The following is a 24,783-nucleotide window of genomic DNA, read 5'->3' on the forward strand; positions in this document are numbered from 1 at the left end:
TTTTTGTTTTTTTTTTCAATTATTTTAGTGGCACTATGATTATTTGTTCATCAGAAAGCTATGTGTTGACAAAAATTAACACTTCATAATGTTTGTGTCCTATTAAACATGAAAATTTCCCTTATATTTCAAATAGAAATGCTCAATTGTAGAATGATTTCCATGGTGACAATTTCCAGAAAGTATTCACTAAAAGAAAAATGTCCTTATTTATCTTTAATATACTACATCTCCACTTTACTTGCCACAGGGTCTTGTACCTTTGGTGAAGTGTCAAGCCAGACTTCCATCCAATCCAATCATGGGTACAAATGTGCTTCTCACACTTGATCAGAGAAAACTGGATGTGGGGAAAGAGAGCCCTGAGTTCCAATCCACTCTCAGATATATCCTAAATGAATAATTGAGAAAGTTACTTAAATTCTGTCCACTTCTTCTCTAAAATGGAGATACTCTGGGGTCAGCTGGGTAGCTCAGTGGATTGAGAGTCAGGCCTAGAGAGGGGAGATTCTAGGTTCAAATCTGGCCTCAGACACCTTCTAGCTATGTGACCCTAGACAAGTCATTTAACACCAATTGCTTAGCCATTTCCAATCTTCTGTCTTGGAACCAATACACAGTATTGATTACAAGACAAAAGGAAAAGAATTAAAAAAAAATAAAATGGAGTTAATCATTGTATTGATCTCCTGGAATTGTTGTGAGGATTAAATGAGAGAATATTTATAAAATATTTTATAAATCTATACTTATGAGCTATTATTTGACTCTCAAAGAAACTGTCTTCCTCTTTTTCCAGGTAAAATACAAGCTGAGATTGACAGGGTGGTTGGCCAGTCCCGGCAGCCCACCATGGCTGATAGAGAAAATATGCCCTACACTAATGCGGCCGTCCATGAAGTCCAGAGAATGGGCAATATCATTCCTCTCAATCCACCCAGGGTGGCCACAGTTGATACCACAGTGGCAGGATACCATATGCCAAAGGTAAATGGCTTTTTCTCTCAGGTAGTTATAGTGGTTCCATGACTTCCACCTGCCTGGAGGTGGGGATAGAAGAGGGTACAAGAAAAAGCATCAACTTTACAAGGGTTCTCACCTTAGCATTCATGAGCCTGGGGTGTGTGTGTGTGTGTGTGTGTGTGTGTGTGTGTGTGTGTGTTTCTGTGTGTGCGTGTGAATGCACATGTGTGTATAAATCAATGCCATGTAAGTGATTTGCTTTGTAACTTTATTTCACTTGACAAATTTAATTCCATTTTTTGAGGGTTCCCTAAGCTTTACTAGGACGATTTTCAATGCCTTCCTTGGCACACAGAGGGAAAGATCATTGGATTCAAATCTTAGTCATTGATTTCCCCAGTCTGACAAGAAAGAGCCTTGGACTAGGTGTCCAGAGCCTGAGTTTTCAGACATCTACTTGGGTCCCATTTTTTACATTTTGAATGTTCCTCTTTGGGACTCAGTTTACTCTTCTGAAAAGGGGCACTCAATGAATGAGAACTATTATTAGTAATAGTAATAAAACAGAAAATTGGGTGTAGAAAGTGTCCTCAGACATGGACTTCTAGGAAATAGTCTGTCAGTGCTGAGAAGGGCCTTGGAAGAGAGAATGTCAGCAGAGAGGAGTGTTAGAACTCAGAATGTCAGAACTGGGTGAAGAATTCAGGATCATGTCAGTAATGAGAGCAAAGCTGAGGAGAAGGAATGCGCCCCCAGTGCCCAGGCCCACAAGGAGTATCTGCCATAGCCAGTGTTTGACTTGCCCTCTTCCACCATCAAAGCCTGCCTTGCTTCTCTGGGCATCTTTGACACCTACTGAGAGCAGAGTGGGGCGATGACCTTCCTGGCTCTGGGACCCAGAATGATACAAGCACAGAGGCTCTCCTGGGGCTTTCCCCAGGTTGTCCCAACTAAACAACCAATATCACCTGAGATGGCAATGATGTCTCAGGCAAGGTGAACAAGTAGACTCAGATGGACACTGACTACAGAAACCTTCAGATTGTGTATCAGGGAACCAACTGGCCACCGGGGCTTGGTCAGTACCTTCTCCTGGGCCATCAGCTCCAACCCAGGCTGCTACTTTTACTGGAGAAACATTAGGCTCTGGAGACTGAATAGAAATCATGTTAATATAACTCGGAGGTTCATAAAGCCTTAGCAGGTCTTATGCATTCCCTTCCATCATCCACACAATTCAATTCCATAAATGATTATTAAGTGCCTTCTGTGTACCAGGTGTTAAACACTACTAAGAATAAAACATGGGTCTTCTGATCTGAGACTCATTTCTTTTTTTCATCTACTGAGTTGATAATTATGTGTCACACACTGTGAGGAACAGAGAACAGAGAAATGATAATAAGCATAGGATGAGCATTTGTAGCCCATAATAAATACCATCTCAATTGTCCTCACAACAACAAGGGTTGGGGGACCTGTAATCACCACATTTACCAAGTAAGGAAATTAAAGTAGGAAGGGAAGGGACTTACCTAGGGTCACATAACCAATTACTATCTAGCCATTAGAAAGCTTTGTGGTCTCTGGACATCCTTTGCTCTCTGACCCTCATTCTCTAGTCTGGAAAATGAGAGAGTGACCAGGACCATTCCAAATCAAAGTTTCTTGGACTCACTCCCTTCTCTTTATTTACAGGGGACCAGGGTGGTGACCAATATGACTTCTTTGCACAGGGACCCCAAGGAGTGGGCTACCCCTGAAACCTTCAACCCAGAACATTTTCTGGAGAATGGTGAATTTAAGAAAAGAGAGTCCTTTCTGCCTTTCTCAGCAGGTGAGTCATACACTGTGCTCTCCCTGGCTCCAGGGGATTCCCCTCAGTCCAGTTAGATTTGAGCCTTTACCAGATCATTTCCTCCAAATGCAAAGAGGAAGGCAGAGGGAGGGCAGCTGACTTGCCTGCCATGTCTCAGAGGAACAAGGACAGCCTCAGGGATGGGCTCTCAGGGGTGCTGAAAATTGACAGGACTGTTACTTAAGCCATCTTTGCTTTCCATGACACCAAACAGCTGCTGAGACCAGCTCTTGTCATGGCACTGAGGGGGTTGGCACACAGGCTCAGTCTCCTGATGGCTGCACTGGGACATGCTCTCATCAGAAATAATGAGTTTTGGGAGAGCTGGAGGAGTGGGGAGTCTTCTTCATGCTCCCCTGGCAGGTGACCAATTGTGCAATTAGCTCCTAGATATCATCCAGGCTGATGTAATAATTAAAATAGTTGAGGCCATAACTTGTAATGATTAAAATAGTGGAAGATATAAATTGTAGTAGATATAAGAGTGGATGAGTAAATTGTGACCACAGAAAATATGTTTTCACTACATTGTCTTGTTTTTAAATCAATATATAACGTGGTTGCCAGGGAAAAATTCCCAATTATTCAAATATACCCAAGTCAGCTGGGTTTTATAGAGATTTTAATTAATACAAAAGTGGAATTAAAGAAAAGGAGAGAATGAGAGAAAAAGGAAATAATGAGAAAATGACTATACCAGCCTAGGCAGGCATGAGCCAGCCTAGGATCAGTCAGTCTTTTCTCACTCACCACAAGATCTGTCCAAGCAAGGATTCAGAGGGACAGAGTCTCCTCAGAGGGAGTTCCAGCCAGAGTCAGCCTCTCTCAGACTGTCCTCAAGAGCCTCTCTCAAGAGACTGTTTCTTAATCTCAGATTTTCATCTCCTAATGAAGGGAATTTTCTCCTATGTCACCTCCCCTAAGTTCTCCCATCTACCAATCACAGTAGATGTTTTTCAAAGGACAGACCATTCTTAGTTTACACCTCAGAAGACTAATCTTTTGAGTAATTCAAACCTGAGTAGACTCGAATCTCTGAGTAAGTTCTCACCTCTTTGCTCCTTGTAAGTTCACAAGTTGCCTGACCTTTATAGGTACTTAGCACCCTTTTGTATTAGTCCTAAAAATAGGCACAGCTTAAGAACTTTTTGCCTTATTATAAGTATGGGTTTAAGTATCTTTCATTGTTCAGCAAAGAGTTTATAACTTTATCTTCCCTTAGGCATGCTTAAGTATGGTGAAGTAGAGGTCTCACATTCCTGATCTAAGTTACTTCATTGTTTAAAGTGGGGAATGGTCTTAACCCAACCTTATGAAGTAGGGTCTGAGAATTTTTAAGGTTCCCACTGAGTTCCAAGCTAATGGGGTCTGTCCACATTCTGCCTCCTTCTTCCAAAGCCTCCTCCTTCAGTCAAGTCAATAGTTCAAGTCAAGCTGGCTCTGAGATAGCAGACTCAATGCCATTGCAGTCTTATCTCCTTGGGAAGACCTACCAAACACAGTATTCTCACAAGGCAGGCTGGTACCTTCTCTGTTTCTTCCAGACCTAAGCAATGGTTTCAAACACCAAGAGGTGGTGACTGTCCAGTATCACACAGTTAGTAAGTGTCAGAGGAAGGAATTCTGCTTCGAGATGCATTATTTTCAACTGTTCAGAGTTTGGTGACTGGCTTGGAATTGAGAAGGCTTGGCATCAAATTACCCCTCTGGAACTTATTAGGTTGTGACTTTGGACAAGTCACTTAAAACCAGTGGTTTCCTGATTGGTCAACGGAGGATGTTGTGCCAGATGACCTTGAAGGTTCTCCTCAGTGCTCTGATTTAGGTGATCTGACTCCCTAATGTGGGCCCTTGAGACAATACCCTGACATAATGTCTGTGCCATGCTTTGGAGCATTCACTGATTCCTAATCTCTTTGCCTTTCAGGGAAGAGGGCCTGCCTGGGAGAACAGCTGGCTCGGGCTGAGCTCTTCCTTTTCTTCACTTGCCTCCTTCAGAGATTCACATTCCAGGCTCCCCCAGACACCCAGCTGAGTCTGGACTCCCTACCTGGCCTTACCTTTTCTCCTGTCCCCTACAAAATCTGTGCTCTTCCTCGAGAGACACCACCCATGCTTAGCCTGTAGGGGAGACCTGAAATACTTAACTCTTAAATTTTTAAAATCACTATTTGGGCAATCAGGAGTATACGACTATGGGGTTTGTAGTAGTAAATTGACTAGGATACTATGAAATCCAAAACAAAAATTTGAGGGGTATCTTAGGGGTTTATACTGAGAGAAGTGGGAAGGAAGAAATGGAATGTGATAAATTAAGTTACCTAAAGAGGTGTGAAAAATCTATTTTAGTGGAGAAAAGGATGAGGTTGGTGAAAGGCAATGTTTAAACCTTGCTCTTATCAGAATTGAATCAGAGAGAATAGCAAACCATACTCAGTTATGGATAGAAACATATCCTTTAGAGAAGAAAGTAAGGAATAAGAAAAGTTATGTGTGGGAGAGGATAAAAGGGAGGGTGAACTGGGAAAGGCAGTGGTTAAAAAAATTGTGAGGAGAGACAGAATAAAAGGAAAGAGCAGAATAAAAAGGGAAAATAAGAAAGAGGGGAATACACAATTGGTATTGATAGCTATGGATGTGAATGCAATGAAGCCCCCCCCCAAAAAAAAACAGAAGCAGACAAGAGAATGGATTAAAAATCAGAATCTTGTGATATGCTGTTTACAAGAAATGAATGTAAGGGAAGATGACAAAAACACAGTAAAGGTAAGGGGGTGGAGCAAAATGTATTGTGATTCACTAAAGAAAATATATAGTAAGGGGCCACAAGGCATAAAACCTCTCGGCAAAATGGAGAAAAGCAGAAATAATTCATGGATCATTTTCAGATAATAATACAATAAAAATTAAAATAAACAGTGGCTATGAAAGCCAAATTTAAAATTAAAAAATAATTTAATATTCTAATTCTACAAAAGGGGTTGGTCAAAGAACAAATGATAGAGATGAGTCAGTAATTTCATTAAAGAGAAAGGCAACAATGAAGTTGTATAACAAAATTTGTGAATTGAAACCGAAGCAATACTTGGGGGTAATTTCACATCTCTAAAGGATTATATCAACAAAATAGAGAAAAATCAGATCAATCAATTGGATGTACAAATAAAACATTAGGAAAAGAGCAAATCAAATATCTCCAACTAAAAACTAAATGGGAAATATTGAAAGTGAAGAGAGAAATTAATAAAGCTAAAAGTAAGAAAAAGGTTTGAACTAATAAAGAAGAGTAGGAATTTGATTTATAAAAAATGAAGAAAATAAGGCATTAGTTAATTTCATTTTAAAAAGGAAAGAAAAATAAAATGACTGCTATCAAAAATGAATGGTGTTAATTCACTGTCTATGCAGAGAAAGGTAAATCGATAAATAAGAACTATTTTGCCTACTTATATGCCAATAAATCTAAGTGAAATGGATAAATATTTGCAAAAACAGAAATTGCTCAGATTAACACAAGAGAAAATAGAGTACTTAAATAATCTCATTTTATAAAAAATAAATTTTAAAAAACCATCAATGAGACACCTAAGAAAAAATCCTCAGGACCAAAAATGTTTCTACCAAACATGTTAAGAACAACTAATTCCAATACTATATAAAGCACTGAGAAAAATAGGCAAAGAAAGATTCCTCCCAAATTGTCTTTATGAAGTAAACAGGATTCTGATATCTAAGCCAGTAAGACCAAAAAGAAAATTATAAACCAATTTACTAAAAGAATATAGATCTAAAATTAAAATACCAGCTGGTAGACTACAAGGATCATTCACTAAGACCAGGGAGGATTTAAACAAAGGATGCATTGCTGGTCCAATATTAGAGAAACTATAAGCATAATTAATCATGCCAGTAACAAAATTAATAGAAATCAAATGATGATTTCAATAGATGTGGAAGTAGCTTTTGTCAAAACACATCACCCAATATGATTGGGGTTTTAGCTTTAAAAGAAAACTCATACAAGTATGAATTTATTCCAAAAATTCCAATTTACTTTTGTTAAATTGGAATTTTATGAGTTATATCCTCTTTCCTGATTATATGACAATTGTATTCTAATTGTGCTCAGATTTCATTTCAATTTTTCTAATTGTATTAGAATTTATTTTAATTATCCCAATTTATTCCAATCAAACTATAGCATTATTTCAATGTAATTTTCTGAATAAAGCTGGAATTGTTTTCTGCCAGTCGAGTTCATGAAACCCCACGTAGCCCTCACGGGTCCCCCGGCTCCTTCTACCTTAGTTCTCAAGCCTGTTTTCAGAGGCAGCTTGTCCTGGGGAGCAGAAGGCTGCCTTGAAGTCAGCTGAGTTGGGCTCCAACCAGGCTCTGAAACCTACACAGAGTTGGGTGCCCTTGTCAGGTTCCTGATCTGTCTAGACTTTTTCCTCTTCTCTTCTAAAGCAGAGGCTGACTCTCTGGGGTCCTTCCTGCCCCAAAGCTGTGGCTCTGTGATATGGGACCTACTAGAGGGTCCGTTCATGTGTGGGTGCCTCCCCTGGTCACTCCTGCCAAGTAATCTCTCCACTTCCCAGGGGACAAGCCCCGGCTTCCTTTCCTGGGGAGGCGTGTTTTTACTCTCTGCAGGCACGTCCTGGCTGAGGGCGGCGGGGTGGGGCACGGAAGAGAGGCTCGCACTTCCTGGAGCTCTCACTGGCTGGCTCACAAAACCCCGCCCTCTCAGCAAACCCAGGGAACTGACACAGCTCAGGCTTGATCTCTCCCTGGAACTCTTGGTCCTGGTGGCCCCTCTGCTGCTGCTGTTGCTGCTGCTGTAGAAGAACTCTCTTGGCTGGGCTGGCCTTGGTGCTGGAGCTGGAGGAGGATGCAGCTCCCTCTAGGAAACGTGCTCCCTTCCCTGCAGACCCTCCTCCTCTTCTCTGCCATTCTCCTGATCCTGGCCAGTTATGTGCAGAGGAGGAGGAGGAGGAGGCAGCAGCCTAAATACCCCCCGGGGCCTCTTCGGCTGCCCATATTTGCCAACGTCTTTCAGATAGACATTAAAAAACCCCATATCAGCGTCCAGGAGGTAAGGAGTGCGAGGGGAGGGCAAGAATCCACCAGCTGTGAGGGGGCAGAGGAACTGGGTGGCTACAAACCTGCCTGTGATCATCCCTGCTCGACTCTACCTGGAAGCAGCCTCTTATGATGGGGAAAAAAAAAAAACTTCTGGTTTAGAGCGGGGCGCTGGGTTCCCCTCCTTCTTCTGACATTTACCTCCTTTGGGACTCGGAGAAACCCACATGTTCATCACTTCTGGGACGAGTCATTGTGGAGTAATTTTTTCTGTATGGCTCGGATCAGATGGCCATTGAGATCCCTTCTCAACTGTCATCCTGATCAAATGAGATGACATGTAAAAAGTGCTTTGTAACTTTAGAGAAAAAGAGGAATGAGGGTATTTTCTTCATCATCATCACTATGCAAAGTCATTGAACCTCTGCTTTTCTAAGTTTGCTCTTTTGTTCAAAAAGAAGAATCCTAGCACTTCCCTCCCAGTGTCGTGGAGAAGATCAAATGATTTAATCATTTATAGGGCTTAGCACAATGCTTGGAGCACATTAGACATTTGTGGACATGCAGAAGATAGATGAACAGATAGATGGACAGAGAGATAGAATGAAAAAGAGATCTGGATAGGTATGTAGGTTTATATTATAAGTAAGATATTATAATTGTCTATAAAATGAGAGGGGAGCTGCTTGAGAGAAGGGGCTGTCTTATGGCTCTTTCAGTATCCTCAGCACTAGGCATAGTGTGGCACAGAGTAGCCTTTTCAAAAATATTCATTAATTGACTGACAGGCAGAAATCTTAGTATGAAGCCTCTGCAGTTCCTTGAAACATTTGAATCACAGGCTCTAAATCTGGGACCATTGAGCATTTCCTAAAATCTATTTTTATATCTACATTTCAATACATTTGGTTTCCTTTATAATGCTATATATTCTCTTTTATGTATTTGGAAGCTTTCTTCAGAGAAGGGATCCATAGGCTTCCCTAGACCACCAAATGGACAACACCACAAAAAAGTTTAAGAATCAGTGCTCCAGTGGGGGCAGCTGGGTGGCTCAGTGGATTGAGAGACCTAGAGATGGGAGGTCCTGGGTTCAAATCTGCCCTCAGACACTTCCCAGATGTGTGGCCCTGGGCAAGTCATTTAACCCCCATTGCCTAGCCCTTACCACTTTTCTGCCTTGGAACCAATATCCAGTATTGATTCTAAGACAGAAGGTAAGGGTTAAAGAAAAATAATCAGTGCTCCAGGTTTCTGATTTTAGGATTTTGAACAAGTTATTCCAGGTGTCTGCTGATCCCTAGTCTACTTGTTCAACTCTAGCTAATAATATTGGCACTGCCACCTTCCCACAAGTGTTCCTTCACACCAAGGTCATGGTCTTATGAATCAGTGTTCGGTGGGTTAAGCTAAACTCAATGAAATGCAATTGGATCAGACTAAATTGAGTGGACTTCCTTGGAATTGATGTTTCACATTACTAGAATATCTGATAACAGTACAGATAAAAAATAGCCTGAAAGTCAGTGGAAGTTATCAACTCAAAGTAACCTTTTTTCCATCTGTCAGGAAATATGGAAATATTTTCTCCATGGAGCTGCTCAGTGCTCACATGATAGTTGTAACTGGATTGCCACTGATAAAGAAAGCGCAAGTCAACCAAGGCCAGGTGTTTGCTGATCACCCCAGAACTCCTTTGCAATCTTACATCTTTAAAATACATGGAGAGTTCTTTAAATTATGGTAAACATTTTATATCTCCAGTTTTTATTGAAAAGTATCTGACCTCTGACCTTCATCCTATTTGGAGAACTAAAACCCATAATATAAGAAATAGACCTTTCCCCTTTCCTTTCTTCATGTCTAAGAGTGGGGTGAAGGGAGTAGATTAAATGGGAGAGTAACAAGAATTTCAAAGGGTTCAACTTCATCCTTTAAGAAGATCAGTTAAATTCAGTATGTAAAACACATGTAAAACCCAGTGTAATTGCTTGTTGGCTATGGGAGAGGGGTGAGAGGAGGGGAGAGAAAGAACATGAATCATATAACCATGGAAAGAATTCTAAATTAATTAATTAATAAAAGTTTTCAAATAAAAAATGAAACTAAAAAAAAGATCAGTTAAAGAACTCTGAGATTTTCAACTTGAGAACAAAAAGACTCAATGCGAAAGGGTAAAGACATGAGAACTTTCTTCAAAGGTTTAAATGCCTCTTAATAGAAAAGGAATGAGACTTGTTCTCCTCATTACAAATGATAAGAAATAAACCAGCTACAAACATTGAGGGTTACAGAAGGGTAACAATTGACTGCATATGAGGAAATGCTTCCTAACAATTAAAGATATCCAAAAGTAAAATATTTTTCCTGAAGAGTTTCTAGATCCCCTTATTGGAAGTCTTCAAGCAAAAGCTACTCATTTTGTTGGTCTTCCTTTCTGGGTACAAATTTGACTGCATATTCTCTGAGAATCCTTCCAATTCTGAAAAATCTATCAATTTATGATTCTGCCTTTATGCCTTTTGGCACACATAGTGGTATTGGTGACAGACATCATAGTAACTTCAATAGGGAAGAACTCAATAAAATCAAAGTCCGTTTTAAAAGTCTTGCTTGAGATAGATGGTGACAGGTGACTGACAAAGTGTGGTGGGAGCTGATTGGGGAAAAGGAGCAGGAGTTAACATCAATTTGAGATATCTGTGTTTGTCTTGTTATTCAGAAGAAAGGAGAGTTAATGTTATGACTTGAGGAATTAAGTCATGGAATAGGAAGCCATGGGAGGATTAATCTCTTGAGGCTTGGGCATCTCCCTTAAGTTTGATTTGGTGATGTAAAAATAGACTTGAATCCAGGACTTCAATCCCCAGAAATCCTTGCTCCACTTCCCCAGAATGCCCTCTAACCTCACTGAAATCTCACCTGGGCCGAGAGCGAGATGGGGTATTTAAACCTGGTTGTGAATAGGCTAGGCCTGTTTTCGACTTCCATTTTGGAGCAGACGCGTCTCTTTCATGATGTGAGGTTATCTAGTCTAGGCCTCTCTGGCCTAGGCATGTGCTTTCTTATTCTGTATTTTCTTTCATCTTTAACCTTTAATAAACCTCATAAAATATATACTCCTTGCAGAGAGAAACTAACTTCTATCTTGCCTCAGTCTCCCCTAAATTTTAATCTTTAAAGTTTACAGCTCAAAAATGGAGGAGAGGAAAAAAAAAAGATTTGGAAGTAACTCTCATGGTTTGATAGGGAATCTTTAAGGGTGGAGTATAATTATTAACAAGAGTAGAAAGGGCCCAGTTGAAGGTAGATATTGATAGACTAGATGATCACAATGGTTCCTTCCAGTTTCAATCTTTTGAGTGTTGATTCTTGGACACATAATTGATGGACTTTCGCCCAATCTTTCCATCTTTATCTGTGACAGATCATTTTCTGGTTCTGTACATTTTAGCCAAAGTGTTCCAGTTACTGTTTCCCTCCCCCTCCTTGTTATTATTGGAGAGTGCAGAGTAAGGTCTGCAAAGAAACTTCAAGGCCCTCTGCCATTTTACAAATGATTTAACCAAAGTCAAGTGAATTCTATAAGGTCACATAGCAAGTAAATTTCAGCTGCAGGATTTAAATCTACATCTTCTTAAGTATAAGATCAAAGCTTTATCCTCTAACCAAAATCACCTAATCAATCCATAAATACTCTGATATGAAAGACAATATCCTTTGACCTGCATTTATCCCACTCCAACAGTTCTTTCTCTGGTTTTGGATTGCAATCCCTATCATAGACTTTCAGGATGATCCCAGTCATTGCATTCCTGATAGTAACCAAGTTTTCCCAGTTGATCATTGTATAATATTGCTCTTACTGTGTATGTTCTCCTGGCTCTACTTATTTCACTCTAAGTCAGTTCTAACAGGTACCACAATTTGTTGAGTTATTCCGCATTTGACAGACATCACCTCAATTTCCAATACTTTACTACCACAAAAAAGAGCATCTATAAATATTTTTGTGCAAACAAGTCCTTTCTTCATTTTTATTATCTCTTTGGAACATAGGCCTAATGATTGTATTACAGGATCAAAAGTTGCGCAAAGTTTTATAAACTCTCTAATATAGTTGTAAATTTCTCTTCAAAATGGTTGAATCAGTTCACAATTTCACCAAAATGCATGTGTCCCAATTTTTCCATATCCCTTCCAACATTTGCTATTTTCCTTTACTGTCATATTGGCAAATCTGTTAAGTGTGAGGTGGTATCACAAAGTTGTTTTAATTGGCATTTCTCCAATTGAGAATGATTTAGAACATTTTTATGTCTTCCTTTAACTATTTATCAACTGGGGAATGGTTTCTAATTTTATAAATTTGACTTCATTTCCTATAGATTTGAGATATTAGACCTTTATCAGAGAAATTTGTTGTAAGATTTTCCCAAGTTTGTCATTCCATTTTTACTCTTGGTTATATTAGGGTTTTTTCTGTTTCTATAAAAGCTTTTAATTTAATATCATTAAAATTATTCATTTTACAACTTATCATGCTCTATCTCATACACGGATATAAATTCTTCCCTTCTCCAAATATCTGCCATGTAAATTATTCTGTGTCCCCCTAACTTATCCCTTCTTATGTCTAAATCATATGCCCATTTTTACTTTGTCTTAGTATAGTGTGTGAGATATTGGTTAACACGTACTTTCTTCCATACTGTTTTTCCATTTGCCTAGCAGCTTTGTTAAAGAGTAATTTCTTATTAAAAATGCTTGGGTTTTGGGTTTATCTAAGTTCATTAACCCTGTATATTGTGTATCTAATCCATTCCATTGCTCTACCATTTTATTTCTTAGCCAAAACCAGACACTTTTGAAGATTACTACTTCACAGTATAGTTTAAGATCTGGTCTGACCAATCCACCATACTTTACATTTTTAAAATTAATTCCCTCAATATTCTTGATCTTTTATTATTCCAGGTGATTTTTTTTTGTAATTCTATAAAATAATTTCTTGATAGTTTTATGATACTTAATGAGTAAATTATCTTAGGTAGAATTGTCATTTTTATTATACTAGTGCAACCTACCCATGAGCAATTAATTTTTTTTTCAAATTGTTTGGATGTGACTTTGTGTGAAAAGTATTTTGTATCTGTGTTCACAAAATTCCTGGACTTGTCTTAGAAGTTACATTCCCAGGTATTTTATATCATCTAGAGTCATTTTTAAAATAATTTCTCTTTCAATCTCTTGCTGCTGAACTTTGTTGGAAATATATAAAAAAGCTGATGATTTGTGTAGATTTACTTTTAATCCTATAATTTTATTAGTTATTAATTTTTTCAACTAGGTTTTTTTAGTTGATTCTTTAGGATTCTTTAAGTATACAATCATATCATCCACAAAGAGTAATAATTTAGTTTTCCTCATAGCCTACTTTAATTCCTTCAATTTCTTTTTCTTTTCTTATTGCTAAAGCTAGGATTTCTAATACAGTATCAAATAATAGAAGTGATAATGGGCATGCTTGCTGTACTCCTAATCTTACTGGGAAGGCTTCTGAACTATCCCCATTGCAGATGATACTTGCTGATGCTTTAGGTAGATACTACTTCTCATTTTTCAGAAATTACAGTTATTATGATGCTTTCTAGCATTTTAAATACGAATTAATGTATTTTTTCAAAGGTTTTCTGCATCCATTGCAATAATCATGTGATTTCTGTTAGTTTGGTTATTGAAATGGTCGATTTTGCTCATAGTTTCAATTACTTCTATTACTAGTATAAATTCAACTTAGATTGAATGAAATGTGTAATATATTGCTATAGTCTCCTTGATATTTCATTTAATATTTTTGCATCTATATTGATTAAAAAATTGAATTATAATTTTTTTCTGTTTTGTTCTTCCTGGGTTAGGTAACAGTACCATATTTATGTTATAAAAAGAATTTGGCAGAATTCCTTCTCTGCCTATTTTCCCAAATAATTTATGTAGCATTGGGATTAATTTTTCTTTAGATGTTTGATAGAATTCACTTGTGACTACATCTGTCACTGGGTATTTTTCCTCAGAGAGTACATTGATGCTTTATTCAATTCCCTTTTTTCTAATATTTTGATTATTTAAGGATTCTATTTCCTCTTTTGCTAATTTGGGCAATTCATATTTTTGTAAATATTTATCAGTTTCAATTAGCTTGTCAAATATATTGGCATATAATTAAGCAAAATAGCTTCTAATGATTCCTTTAATTTTCTCTTCATTGGTGGTGAAAGGTAGGTTATTTACCCTTTTCATTTTAATTCTGATTTTTTGGTTTTCTTCTTTCCTTTTTTTAAATCAATGTACCAAATAGTTGATTTATTTTATTTGTTTTTTTTTCCATACCATCAGTTCTTAATCTTATTTATTAGGTTAATGATTCTCTAAATTTTAATTTTATTAATTTCTCCTTTTAGTTAAGACTTTCCAATTTAGTCTTCAAGTGGGGATTTTTCATTTGTTCTTTCTCTATTTTTTATCGCATGCCTAATTTCTTGATCTCTTTTTTCTCTATTTAATTGATGAAAGAGTTCAGTTATACAAAATCTGCCCTAAATACTCTTTTGGCAGAATCCCATGAATTTCAATAGGTTGTCTCCTTATTATATTTGTCATTAATGAAATTATTGATTATATCTACAGTTTGTTCTTTGAAACATACCTTTTCCAGCATTCAATTATTTAGTTTCCAATTAAATTTTTATTTCTCTTTTCCTCGACCCTCAAGGTTCATATTTTCTTGTTGTGTGATGATCTGAAAATGATGCTTTTCCTATTTCTGTTCTTTTTAGTTCATTTTGAACTTCTTATGTCTGAATTTAAGGTCAATTTAGTCCTAATTCTTCTAAAATTTCATTCATTTCCTTCATTTCTTTCTGGTTTAGTTTTTGGTTCAATCTATCTAGATCTGAAAGAGGAAAGTTGAGGTCTCTCATTAATACAGTTTTACTTGTAGCTGTCTTCTCCAAAGGAGAAGCTACAGTGGCCATTCTTCTCTCACTAAGGAAACTAGAAACTCATATTCATATACCACAAGGTCCATAGATTGCTTATAGACCCTAAGTATCCCTGGACATTGATATCTTCCACTACTTTATCTTTGAGACTTTCAGGTTTTTCCTCATGCTCTATAAGTGAAGAGGTGTGTTTTCTCTCCACTTAGTGTGTGAGTTTCTTAGGAGCATGGATTGTCTAGCCCAGCAGTGGTGATCATTTTAGAGATCACCTGCCCAAACTGAAACTTCAAGATGCCTGTGAGTCCCCCTCATTACCCCAGATAGTGGAGAGTGGAAGAGCTCACTCTGGGCTACTGGGTAGAGGGGCAGAGCATGTGAACATTTTCCCCAGGTGCAGTGGAGAAGGGGAAGAGAGAAATCCCTTCCAGCACACTGTTGCACACATTCCACATCTTCACCAACATGGGTCTATCTCTTCTATATATATAACCAACACAGTCATAAGAGTTATTTTCTTTTTAAAGTATTTTAAATTAAATTCCATTGCTGGAAGAAGTAATAACCACACCAGTAAAATTAACGATTTTTGAAGTATTAAGATAAATTATTTTTATTATTTAGACTTATTCCTATCTAATGGTCAAGAGTAGAAAGACAAAAGAAGATTTACCTTAATGACTCTAAGGAATTTTGGCTTGGGAAAGATGACCCTTGAACTTCAGATTCAAGAAGAGGCCATATGTCCATGTGTTAATCCATTTCCAAACAAATTTTCCCAAGTTATATAATTGAACATATATCCTTCCTCCCTTCTCTTTGTCCTTCCAGTGTTAGAAGATGATTATATCTGGTATACACATGTATTATCATATAAGACATAAGATATAAGATATTATCCAAGTTGTTTAAACAATTGAAAAATTGTATGCTTTCAGTTGCATTACTACTCCAACAGTTCTTTCTCAGCAGTGGATTTCATTCTTTGTCATAAATGCCTCAGCATTGTCCTAGATCATTGAATTGCCAATAATAGTTAAGTCTATCAAAGTTGATCACTCTACAATATTGCTGTTACTATTTACAATGTTTTCCTGGTTCTGCTTATTATACTCTGCTTTAGTCCATGAAGGTCTTTCCATCTATTTCTGAAATCATCTTGTTCATCATTCCTGAGAGCACAATACTATCCCATCACCATCATATACCATAATTTGTTCAGCCATTCCCCAACAGATAGGCACCCTTTTAACTTCTAATTATTTGCTATGACAAAAAAGTTATAAATATTTATGTACAGGTAGGTCCTATGCTTTTTTAAATCTCTGTGGTATACATACTTAGTCACTGTATTACTGGATCAGACTATGCATCATTTTATAGACCTTTAGGCATAATTCCATATTTTCATAATTCCATAATTCCAAATTGCCTTCCATAATGGTTGGATCAATTCACAGATCAATCAACAATGCATTAGTGTCCCCATTTTGCCACATCTACTCCAACAGTCATCACTTTCCTTTACTGTAATATTGGCCAATCTTATAGATGAAAGGTGGTACTTCAGAATTGTTTTAATTTGAATTTCTCTAATCAAAAGGAATTAAAACATTTTATATAGTTATGAATAGCTTTAATGTCTTCATCTGAAAACTCCTCAATGATATTTTCAAATGATCATTAAAAATCTGTAACTGGGAGAGGAACTGGAGATGGAGTCAAGATGAAGGATTAGAGGCAGCAAAAGTTCAGACCTCTGAAAGCCCTTCCTCATCAATCAAAAACAAAATGTTTCTAGGGATTGAAAACCAAATATAACATCAGGACAGACCTAAGGAACCCTCCAGCTGGACTCAACATAAAAGACTGCTCTGAGAGCCTTGCTGATCAAGCTCTAGGAGTGAAAACTGCAAAGACTATAGAACACCTTAATAACAAGGTGGGAAGCCAAGTTCCTTTTCAGCTTCTGCTGAGAGATGGAGAAGATCTGACATCAAGACTCAACCTGAACAATCAACATAGCAAAGAAGAACTCCCTTAAGGACAGAAAAGCTCAAACCCACAGATCCAGCACATAATGAGAGGTGCAAGACTGTAGGCACCTACAGGAAGGAAAGAAGGGGAAAATATGAGCAAACAACAGGAAAAGAAAAAAGAAATTACAATCGACAGCTTCTATCCAGGAAATGAACAAAGAGCAAATGAAACAAAGCAGGATGAGGGAACACAAACCAAAAACACAGAAACCCCAGGGAATTGGACACTGGCTTTGGAAGAACTCAAAATACAATTCAAAACAAAATAAAGAAATGCTGAATATATCTGGGAAAAGAACTTTAAAAGCAAGATAAGTCATCTAGAAACAGAGGAACTTGAACTAAAATGAGAAAAATACCTACCATATGCTCACTTGAAAGCCAAAATTAATCAGCTTGAAAATGAGGCAAAGGAGATGAAAGATGAGGCAAAGAAAATGAAAGACATTTTCCAAAGAAAATCAGACCAGAAGGAGAAGGATGACCAAAAAGCTAGGGATGAAACTCAGTCTTTAAAAACTAGAATACAACCATTAGACTCAAATGACTTCACAAGGCAGCAGGAAACTATAAAACAAAATCAAAAGAATGAAAAAATTGAGGAAAATAGGAAACATCTCATCCACAAAACAGAATATTTATAAAACAGGTCCAGGAGAGACAACTTAATACTCATTGGTCTACCAGAAGACCATGACAAAAGAAAAAGTCTGGACATCATTCTACAGGAAATTATCCAAGAAAATTGCCCTGACATTCTAGAGCAAGAAGGAAAATTACACAGAATACCTCCTGTACTTAATCTTCAACTTATAACACCCAGGAATTTTATAGCCAAATTCAAGAACTACCAGACCAAGGAAAAAAAAATATTACCAGCTGCTAAGAAGAAATCATTCAGATACCATGGAACTACAGTGAGGATAACACAGGATCTGGCTGCATCTACACTGAAGGACCAAAAGGCATGGAATATGAAGTTCCAGAAAGCAAGGGAAATAGGTCTACAACCAAGAATCATCTACCCAGCAAAACTGACAAAATTCCTTCACAGGAAAGTGTGGTCATTTAATAAAATAGAAAACTTCCAAGAATGTGTAAAGAAAAGACCAGACCTGAGCTGAAAATGTGATGCCCAAATACAGAACTCAAGAGAATCATCAAAAGGTAATTAAAAAAGGAGGTCAAAACAAAACAAAACAAAACAACTTTTTAGAGGGACCCAATAAGTTATGAATGAGTTAAAATGATATGTATCCCTACAAGAAAAGAGGATATTGGTGACTCTAAAAAATTGTTATTATCACTTGGGTAGCTAGAAGAATTATACTTAGAGGGAACAGTGACAAACTGTATGGGATGAAATGCCAGGACATAAATATGTGCGTGTATACATATGTGTATATATATATATATATATATATATATATATATATATATATATATATATATATATATATATATATATATATATATATATATAACTAGAGTTAAAAAAGAGGTTAATACTAGAGAAATGGGAAAAGAAACAACATGGGGTAAATTTATATGTCATAAAAAGAGCATGGTGGGAATGGGGGAGAACACCAATACACTGGAATGGTAAAGAGGTCAGAGGTAGGAAATACACAATTCTTACATGCATTAAAATTGACTCAAAAGGGAAGAACAATAATTCCATCGTGGCAGACAATCAATTTGTGCCCTTTAGAGAAGTAGAAGGGTAACAAACAGAGTGGTGGAGAGGGAAGCAATACAAGGGAGAGAGAGAGAGAGGATGGTAGGGTAGTTTTAAAAGACCATAAAGAAAATAAGAGGTGAATAAGAATGGAGGGGGGTAGAAAGGGAAGTAAAATAAGGGTGTGAATTGGGGGGGACCAATTAAAAACACATGTAAAAGGAAATAGTGAAAGACGAAAGGACAGGACTAGGAGTGGAAGTCAAAATTCCAGAAATTACATAGCTGGTAATCATGAGTCTGAATGTGAATGGAATGAACTCACCCAAAAAAAGCAAGCAAATAGCAGAGTGAATTAGAAACCAAAACCCTACCATATGCTGTCTATAAGAAAAACACATGAGGTAGGTAAACACACAAAGGGTAAAAGTAAGCAGATGGAGCCAAATCTATTGGACATCAACTGATAAAAAGAAGGCAGGAGTCCCAATCATGATATCTGAAAAAGCAAAAGTAAAAATAGATCTAGTCAAAACAGATGGAAAGGGTAATTACATCATGATAAAAGTCATTATATACAATGAGGAAATATCAGTACTCAACATGTATGCACCAAATGGCATAGAATCCAGATTTCTAAAGGAGAAACTAGTGGACCTCAAGTATGAAATAAATAGAAAAAACTATTCTAGTGGGAGACATGAACCTTCCTCTATCAGAACTAGATAAATCAAAACAAACAAAAAAAAAAAACAAATGAGAAAGGGGTACAAAAAGTGAATGAAATCTTAGAAAAATTAGAGTTAGCAGATACGAGGAGAGAAATAAATGGGAACAAAAAGGAATACACTTTCTTTTCAGTAGAACATGGTATATTGACAATGATTGACCATGTACTAGGGCATAAAAACATTGCACACAAGAGCAAAAGAGCAGAAAAATTAAATGTGACATCAGATGATAATGCAATGAAAATAATAATTAGTAAGTGTACATGGAGAGGCAAATAAAAATTAATTTGAAAATACATATTACAATTCTCCAGAATTGATTAATTAAAGAACAAATCATAGAAACAATTTATAACTTCAGTGAAGAAAATGACAATGATAAGACATCCTTTCAAAATCTGTGGGATGCAGCCAAAGCAGTACTCAAGGGGAAATATATATCCTTGAGTTCATATATTAACAAATTAGGGAGAGCAGAGTTCAATAAATTGGGCATGGAAATTAAAAAACTAGAAAATGAACAAATTAAAAATCCACAGATGTAAACTAAATTAGAGAGCCTAAAAATCAAAGCAGAAATAAATAACATTGAAACTCAAAGAACTATTGATTTAATAAATAATACCAGAAGCTGATACTGAGGTTGGTTTGCTTGTTGATATGGTAAATTATTTGCATGGTTTTCCTAATATTGAAACAGCCCTGCTTTCCTGATATGAATCCTACTTGATCATAGTGAATGACCCTCCTGATCAATTGCTGAAGTCTTTTTGCTAATATCCTGTTTAAGATTTTTGCATCTATATTCATTAGGGAGATTGGTCTGTAGTTTTCTTTCTCCGTTTTTGACCTGCCTGGCTTTGGAATCAGTACCATTTTGTGTCATAAAAGGAATTTGGTAAAACTCCCTCTTTGCTTATTATGTCAAATAGTTTGTATAGTATTGGGATTAGCTGGTCTTTGAATGTTTGATAGAATTCACTTGTGAATCCATCTGGCCCTGGGGATTTTTTCTTAGGGAGTTCTTTGATGGCCTGTTGGATTTCTTTTTCTGATATGGGATTATTTAAGAATTCTATTTCTCCTTCTGTTAGTCTAAGCAATTTATACTTTTGTAAATATTCTTCCATATCACCTAGATTGGCATATTTATTGCCAAATAGTTTGGCAAAGAAGCTCTTAATGATTGCCTTGATTTGCTCTTCATTGGAGATAAGGTCCCCCTTTTCATCTATGATACTGTGAATTTGCTTTTCTTCTCTCCTTTTTTTCATTAGATTGACCAGTACTTTGTCTATTTTGTTTTTTCAAAGTACCAGGTTCTTGTCTTATTTATTAGTTCAATCATTCTATCACTTTCAATTTTATTGAGTTCTCCCTTAATTTTTAGGATTTCTAATTTGGTTTCCTTCTGGGGGTTTTAATTTGTTTGCATTCAAGGTTTTTGATTTGCATGTCCAATTCATTGACCTCTGCCCTCACTAATTTGTTGATATATGCACTTAGGGATATGAATTTTCCTCTGAGTACTGCTTTAGCTGCATCCCATAAGGCTTGAAAGGATGTCTAACCATTGTCATTTTCTTCAATGAAATTATTGTTTCTATGATTTCTTCTCTAACTAACCGATTTTGGAGCATCATATTATTTAATTTCCAATTGATTTTATATTTTGCTCTCCATGTACCCTTACTGATTATTATATTTATTGTGTTGTGATCTGAAAAGTTTGCATTAATTATTTCTGCTTTTCTGCATTTGTATGCCATGTTTTTATGACCTAGTACATGGTCAATCTTTGTGAATGTGCCATGTGCTGCTGAAAAGAAGGTGTATTCCTTTTTGTCCCTATTTATTTTTCTCCATATATCTATCAACTCTCATTTTTCTAAGATTTCATTCACTTCTTTTGCCTCTTATTCATTCATTTATTTATTTGTTTGTTTGTTTGTTAGTTTATTTGATTTATCTAAATTTGATAGTGGTTGGTTCAGATCTCCCACTAGTATAGTTTTATTATCTATTTCCTCCTTCAATTCTACTAGTTTCTGCATTAGAAATTTGGGTGCTATACCATTTGGTGCATACATAGTGATTAGTGAAATTTCCTCGTTGTATATACTCCCTTTTATCAGGATGTATTTACCTTCCCTATCCTTTTTAATTAGTTCAATTTTGCTTTGGCTTTGTCAGATATCATGTTTGCAACTCCTGCCTTTTTCTGAAAGTTGAGGCACAATAGGTCTTACTCCAAGCTTTAATTCTGACCTTGTGAGTATCTACCCACCTCATGTGTGTTTTCTGAAGACAACATATGGTAGGGTTTTGGATTCTAATCCATTCTGCTATTTGTCTATGTTTTCTGGGTGAGTTCGTCCCATTCACGTTCAATGTTAGGATTGTTGTTTGTGAATTCCCCAGCATTTTGATATCCTCCCCTTATTCTGACTTTTCTTCTTTTGCTATAAGCTTTTACACCAGTGGTTTACTTTAAATCAATCCCCCTAGTCCCCTCCCTTGTTGAGCTTCCCTTTCTGTCTCCTCCCTTTTTGTTCCCTTCCCCTTCCCTCTCCTTCCCTCCCTTTTTGTGTTCCCTCCCCACCAATCCCCGCTTAGTTTTCCCTTCTCCCTTATCCTGTTGGATAAGATAGAATTCACGATCCCAATGGATCTAGATGCTCTTCCCTCTCAGAGTTGATTTCATTGAGAGTAAGGTTTAAGTAATTCCAATTAGCACACTTTTACTCTCCTTTTTATGAGAGACTTCCTCCTCTCCCCTTCCTGTGTGTATCTATGTGTGACAAAGATTGTTCTGTTTAATTTATTTTTATTTCTTTAAGTATATCTTACTACCATCTATCTTTCTACCCCCCTCCCTTTTGCTTTCTTTTGGTTTTTCCCCCTCCAAATCATATTAATGCCTCAATCTTTCCCTATGAGTGATTCTTCTGATTACTCTATTAATGAATACAATTTTTGAAAGTTACACATAACATTTCCCCCATGTGTTAGTATATACAATTTGAGCTAATTGTAGCCCTTATAGAAGAGACTTTGAATAAAAGAAAAAAAACACAAACACTTTTCTCCTTTTCCCTTTCTTTCATATTTATCTTTTCATGTTTCTCTTGTTCTTTGTGTTTGGATGTCAAACTCTCCACTGAGTTCTGGTTTTTTCTTTACAAAAATTTGTAACTCTTCTATTTTGTTGAATGCCCACACTTTCCCCTGGAAGTATATAGTGAGTTTTGATGGGTAGCTAATTCTTGGGTGAAGATCCAGTTCTCTTGCTTTTCTGAATATTGTGTTCTAGGCTTTCTGGTCTCTTAGCATGGCCTCTGCTAGTTCTTGTGTAATACTTATTGGAGTTCCTCTGTATCTGAATTTTCTCTTCTTACCTTCTTGTAAGATTTTCTCCTTAGCTTGGAAGCTCTTGAATTTGGCGATTACATTCCTGGAGGTTGTCTTTTGGGGATTTAGTATAGAGGGTGTTCTGTGAACTCTTTTGATTTCTATTTTCCCCCCTTGTTTGAGAATATCAGGGCAATTCTCTTCGATGATTTCTTGTAGTGTGGCATCGAGATTTTTGTTAATCTCTGGTTTTTCAGGTAGACCAGTGATTCTCAAATTGCCTCTCCTTCCTCTGTTTTCCTGGTCTGTCACCTTTTCAGTGAGATATTTTATGTTTTCTTCTAATTCATTAATCTTTTGACCCTGCTTTATTAATTCTTGCTGTTTTGCAAGATCACTGTCTTCCAGTTGCTTAATTCTGGTCTTTAAGGACTGGTTTTACTTTTCAATTTGGTCTGCCCTTCGGTTTGAGGCTTCCAGTTCTTTCTCCACTTGGGACTTCTTGTCTGTTGATCTCTTTCTGAATTTTTCCCCATTTTTCTTTCCATAAGGTTTCCATCTTTTGGATAAGCTCCATTTTGAGTTCTTCCAGAGCTTGTGGATAATTTCCATTTGGAAGGGGGGGCATGTTTTGATTTTGTTTGAATTTCATCCTCTTTTTCCTCTGTAGCCTTGGTTTACCCTCTGTAAAATTTTTCAATAGTCATTTTCCCCCTTTCTTCTTGGAAGGTTGATCTTGGGCAGTATGAGCCATCCCTTTGGTGGTTTTCCCTTTACTTTTTAGTCAGAGGTCTGAGTGAGATGGGTGGGTTTTCTGTGGATTTAAGTGGTGGTGTTTTTTGCCTCAGGTTGGTTCCTCCCAGCCTCCACAGTTTGTTAGCGCACCCACATGGTCTGAGGTCTCTTCTCTCCTGTGAGCAGCCTTTTCCTGTGAAACTGCTCTGAGGGGTAGTTCCCAAGGACCCTGGCATTCCTCCCCCCTCACTACAGCCACTACAGCGAGTTGCGGATCTTTGGCCTCAGGGAGTTTCTCGAGTCTCTGTGCGGTTCACAGTTTGCAAGAGCCCCCGTGGTCTGAGCACTCTCCAGTGCGCAGGAGTTTCCTGTGAAACCACTCTGAGGGGTAGTTCCCTGGCAGTCCTCTTTAGATCCCAAGGACCCTGGTGTGCCCCCCCAAACAGAGACATTCCTTGCTCACTCACTGTCTCCAGTGAATGCACTGGCCCCTACTCTGGTTCCGTAGGTGGGGTGGGGGAGGCATAGCTCAGCTCACATTTGTGTGCAAGTTTTCTTCCTTCTTATAGTGTGGAAATGTTCAAACTCCACGTACCTTCGTTGCTGTGGTGTACTGGAGAGACCCTCCGTTCTTCCAAAGATGATTTTTTGCTCCTTTAAGGTAGTCGGTTCTGTTCAGTGCTGGGGGAGAAGAAGCAGTTCACTTCTAGATTGCAGCCATGTTTACCTGGAAGTCTACAGTTGATAGAATTGATCATAGTCAATGTATTGGATGTTAAACAGCAGTTAAATTTGAAACTATGAATGGAATGGAGGGTACAACAACTGCCAGGACAGCCAAGGGTTCAAGAAACTCCCATGAAGCCAACATTCTAAATGTAGCGGGGAGGTATGGCCAAGTAAAACTATATGAAATTACAAATAGCTATGGTTTAAATTCATATTCTAGTGAAGTAGAAAAGATGATACAGTCAAAATTAAATGAAGATCACTTGGGAAATGATTTAAGCCAAGAAAATTTAACTGGTTCAACCATACAAATGGCAGAATATAATAGTGCAGTGCAAAAATAATCATTAACAATTAACTCAATAGCAACACAAAAACCAGAACCATATGAATGGAGTAAAGTGGGGAAGAATGAATACACACATCCCAGTGGTACATGGGAAAATGCAGCTGCACTAAAATCATTCCCAGAAAATAATAACATACAGGGAAAAGTTTCTACCTCCAAACAGTCAAAAGAGAGAGTAGATGAACAAAACCTTGAGGCTGAAGAAAGTGTAGAACCTATGAATTTTAGTAATAGCATTTCATATTTGCAAGAAGCAGTTAACCCCATAAC

The 24,783-nt window shown here is 37.2% G+C and overlaps 1 protein-coding gene across 2 annotated transcripts in view; it reads left to right on the forward strand.

Annotated features, from left to right (window-relative positions):
* Nucleotides 1–24,783, forward strand: part of LOC100031960 (cytochrome P450 2J4-like) — a 153,002-nt gene that overhangs the window by 41,492 nt on the left and 86,727 nt on the right. Inside the window, exons 7-9 of one of the 2 annotated variants that reach the window (XM_056815040.1) lie at nt 800–987; nt 2,662–2,800; nt 4,749–7,071. The exons of the other annotated variant lie outside the window; for it this stretch is intronic. Coding sequence (XP_056671018.1) covers nt 800–987; nt 2,662–2,800; nt 4,749–4,948 — 527 coding nt within the window. The 3' untranslated portion in view covers nt 4,949–7,071. Of the gene's footprint in view, nt 1–799; nt 988–2,661; nt 2,801–4,748; nt 7,072–24,783 lie in introns of those variants that run through there. 2 annotated transcript variants of the gene reach the window in all.

The sequence above is a fragment of the Monodelphis domestica genome, chromosome 2 (genome assembly GCF_027887165.1).
Source record: "Monodelphis domestica isolate mMonDom1 chromosome 2, mMonDom1.pri, whole genome shotgun sequence".
Lineage (NCBI taxonomy): Eukaryota > Metazoa > Chordata > Mammalia > Didelphimorphia > Didelphidae > Monodelphis > Monodelphis domestica.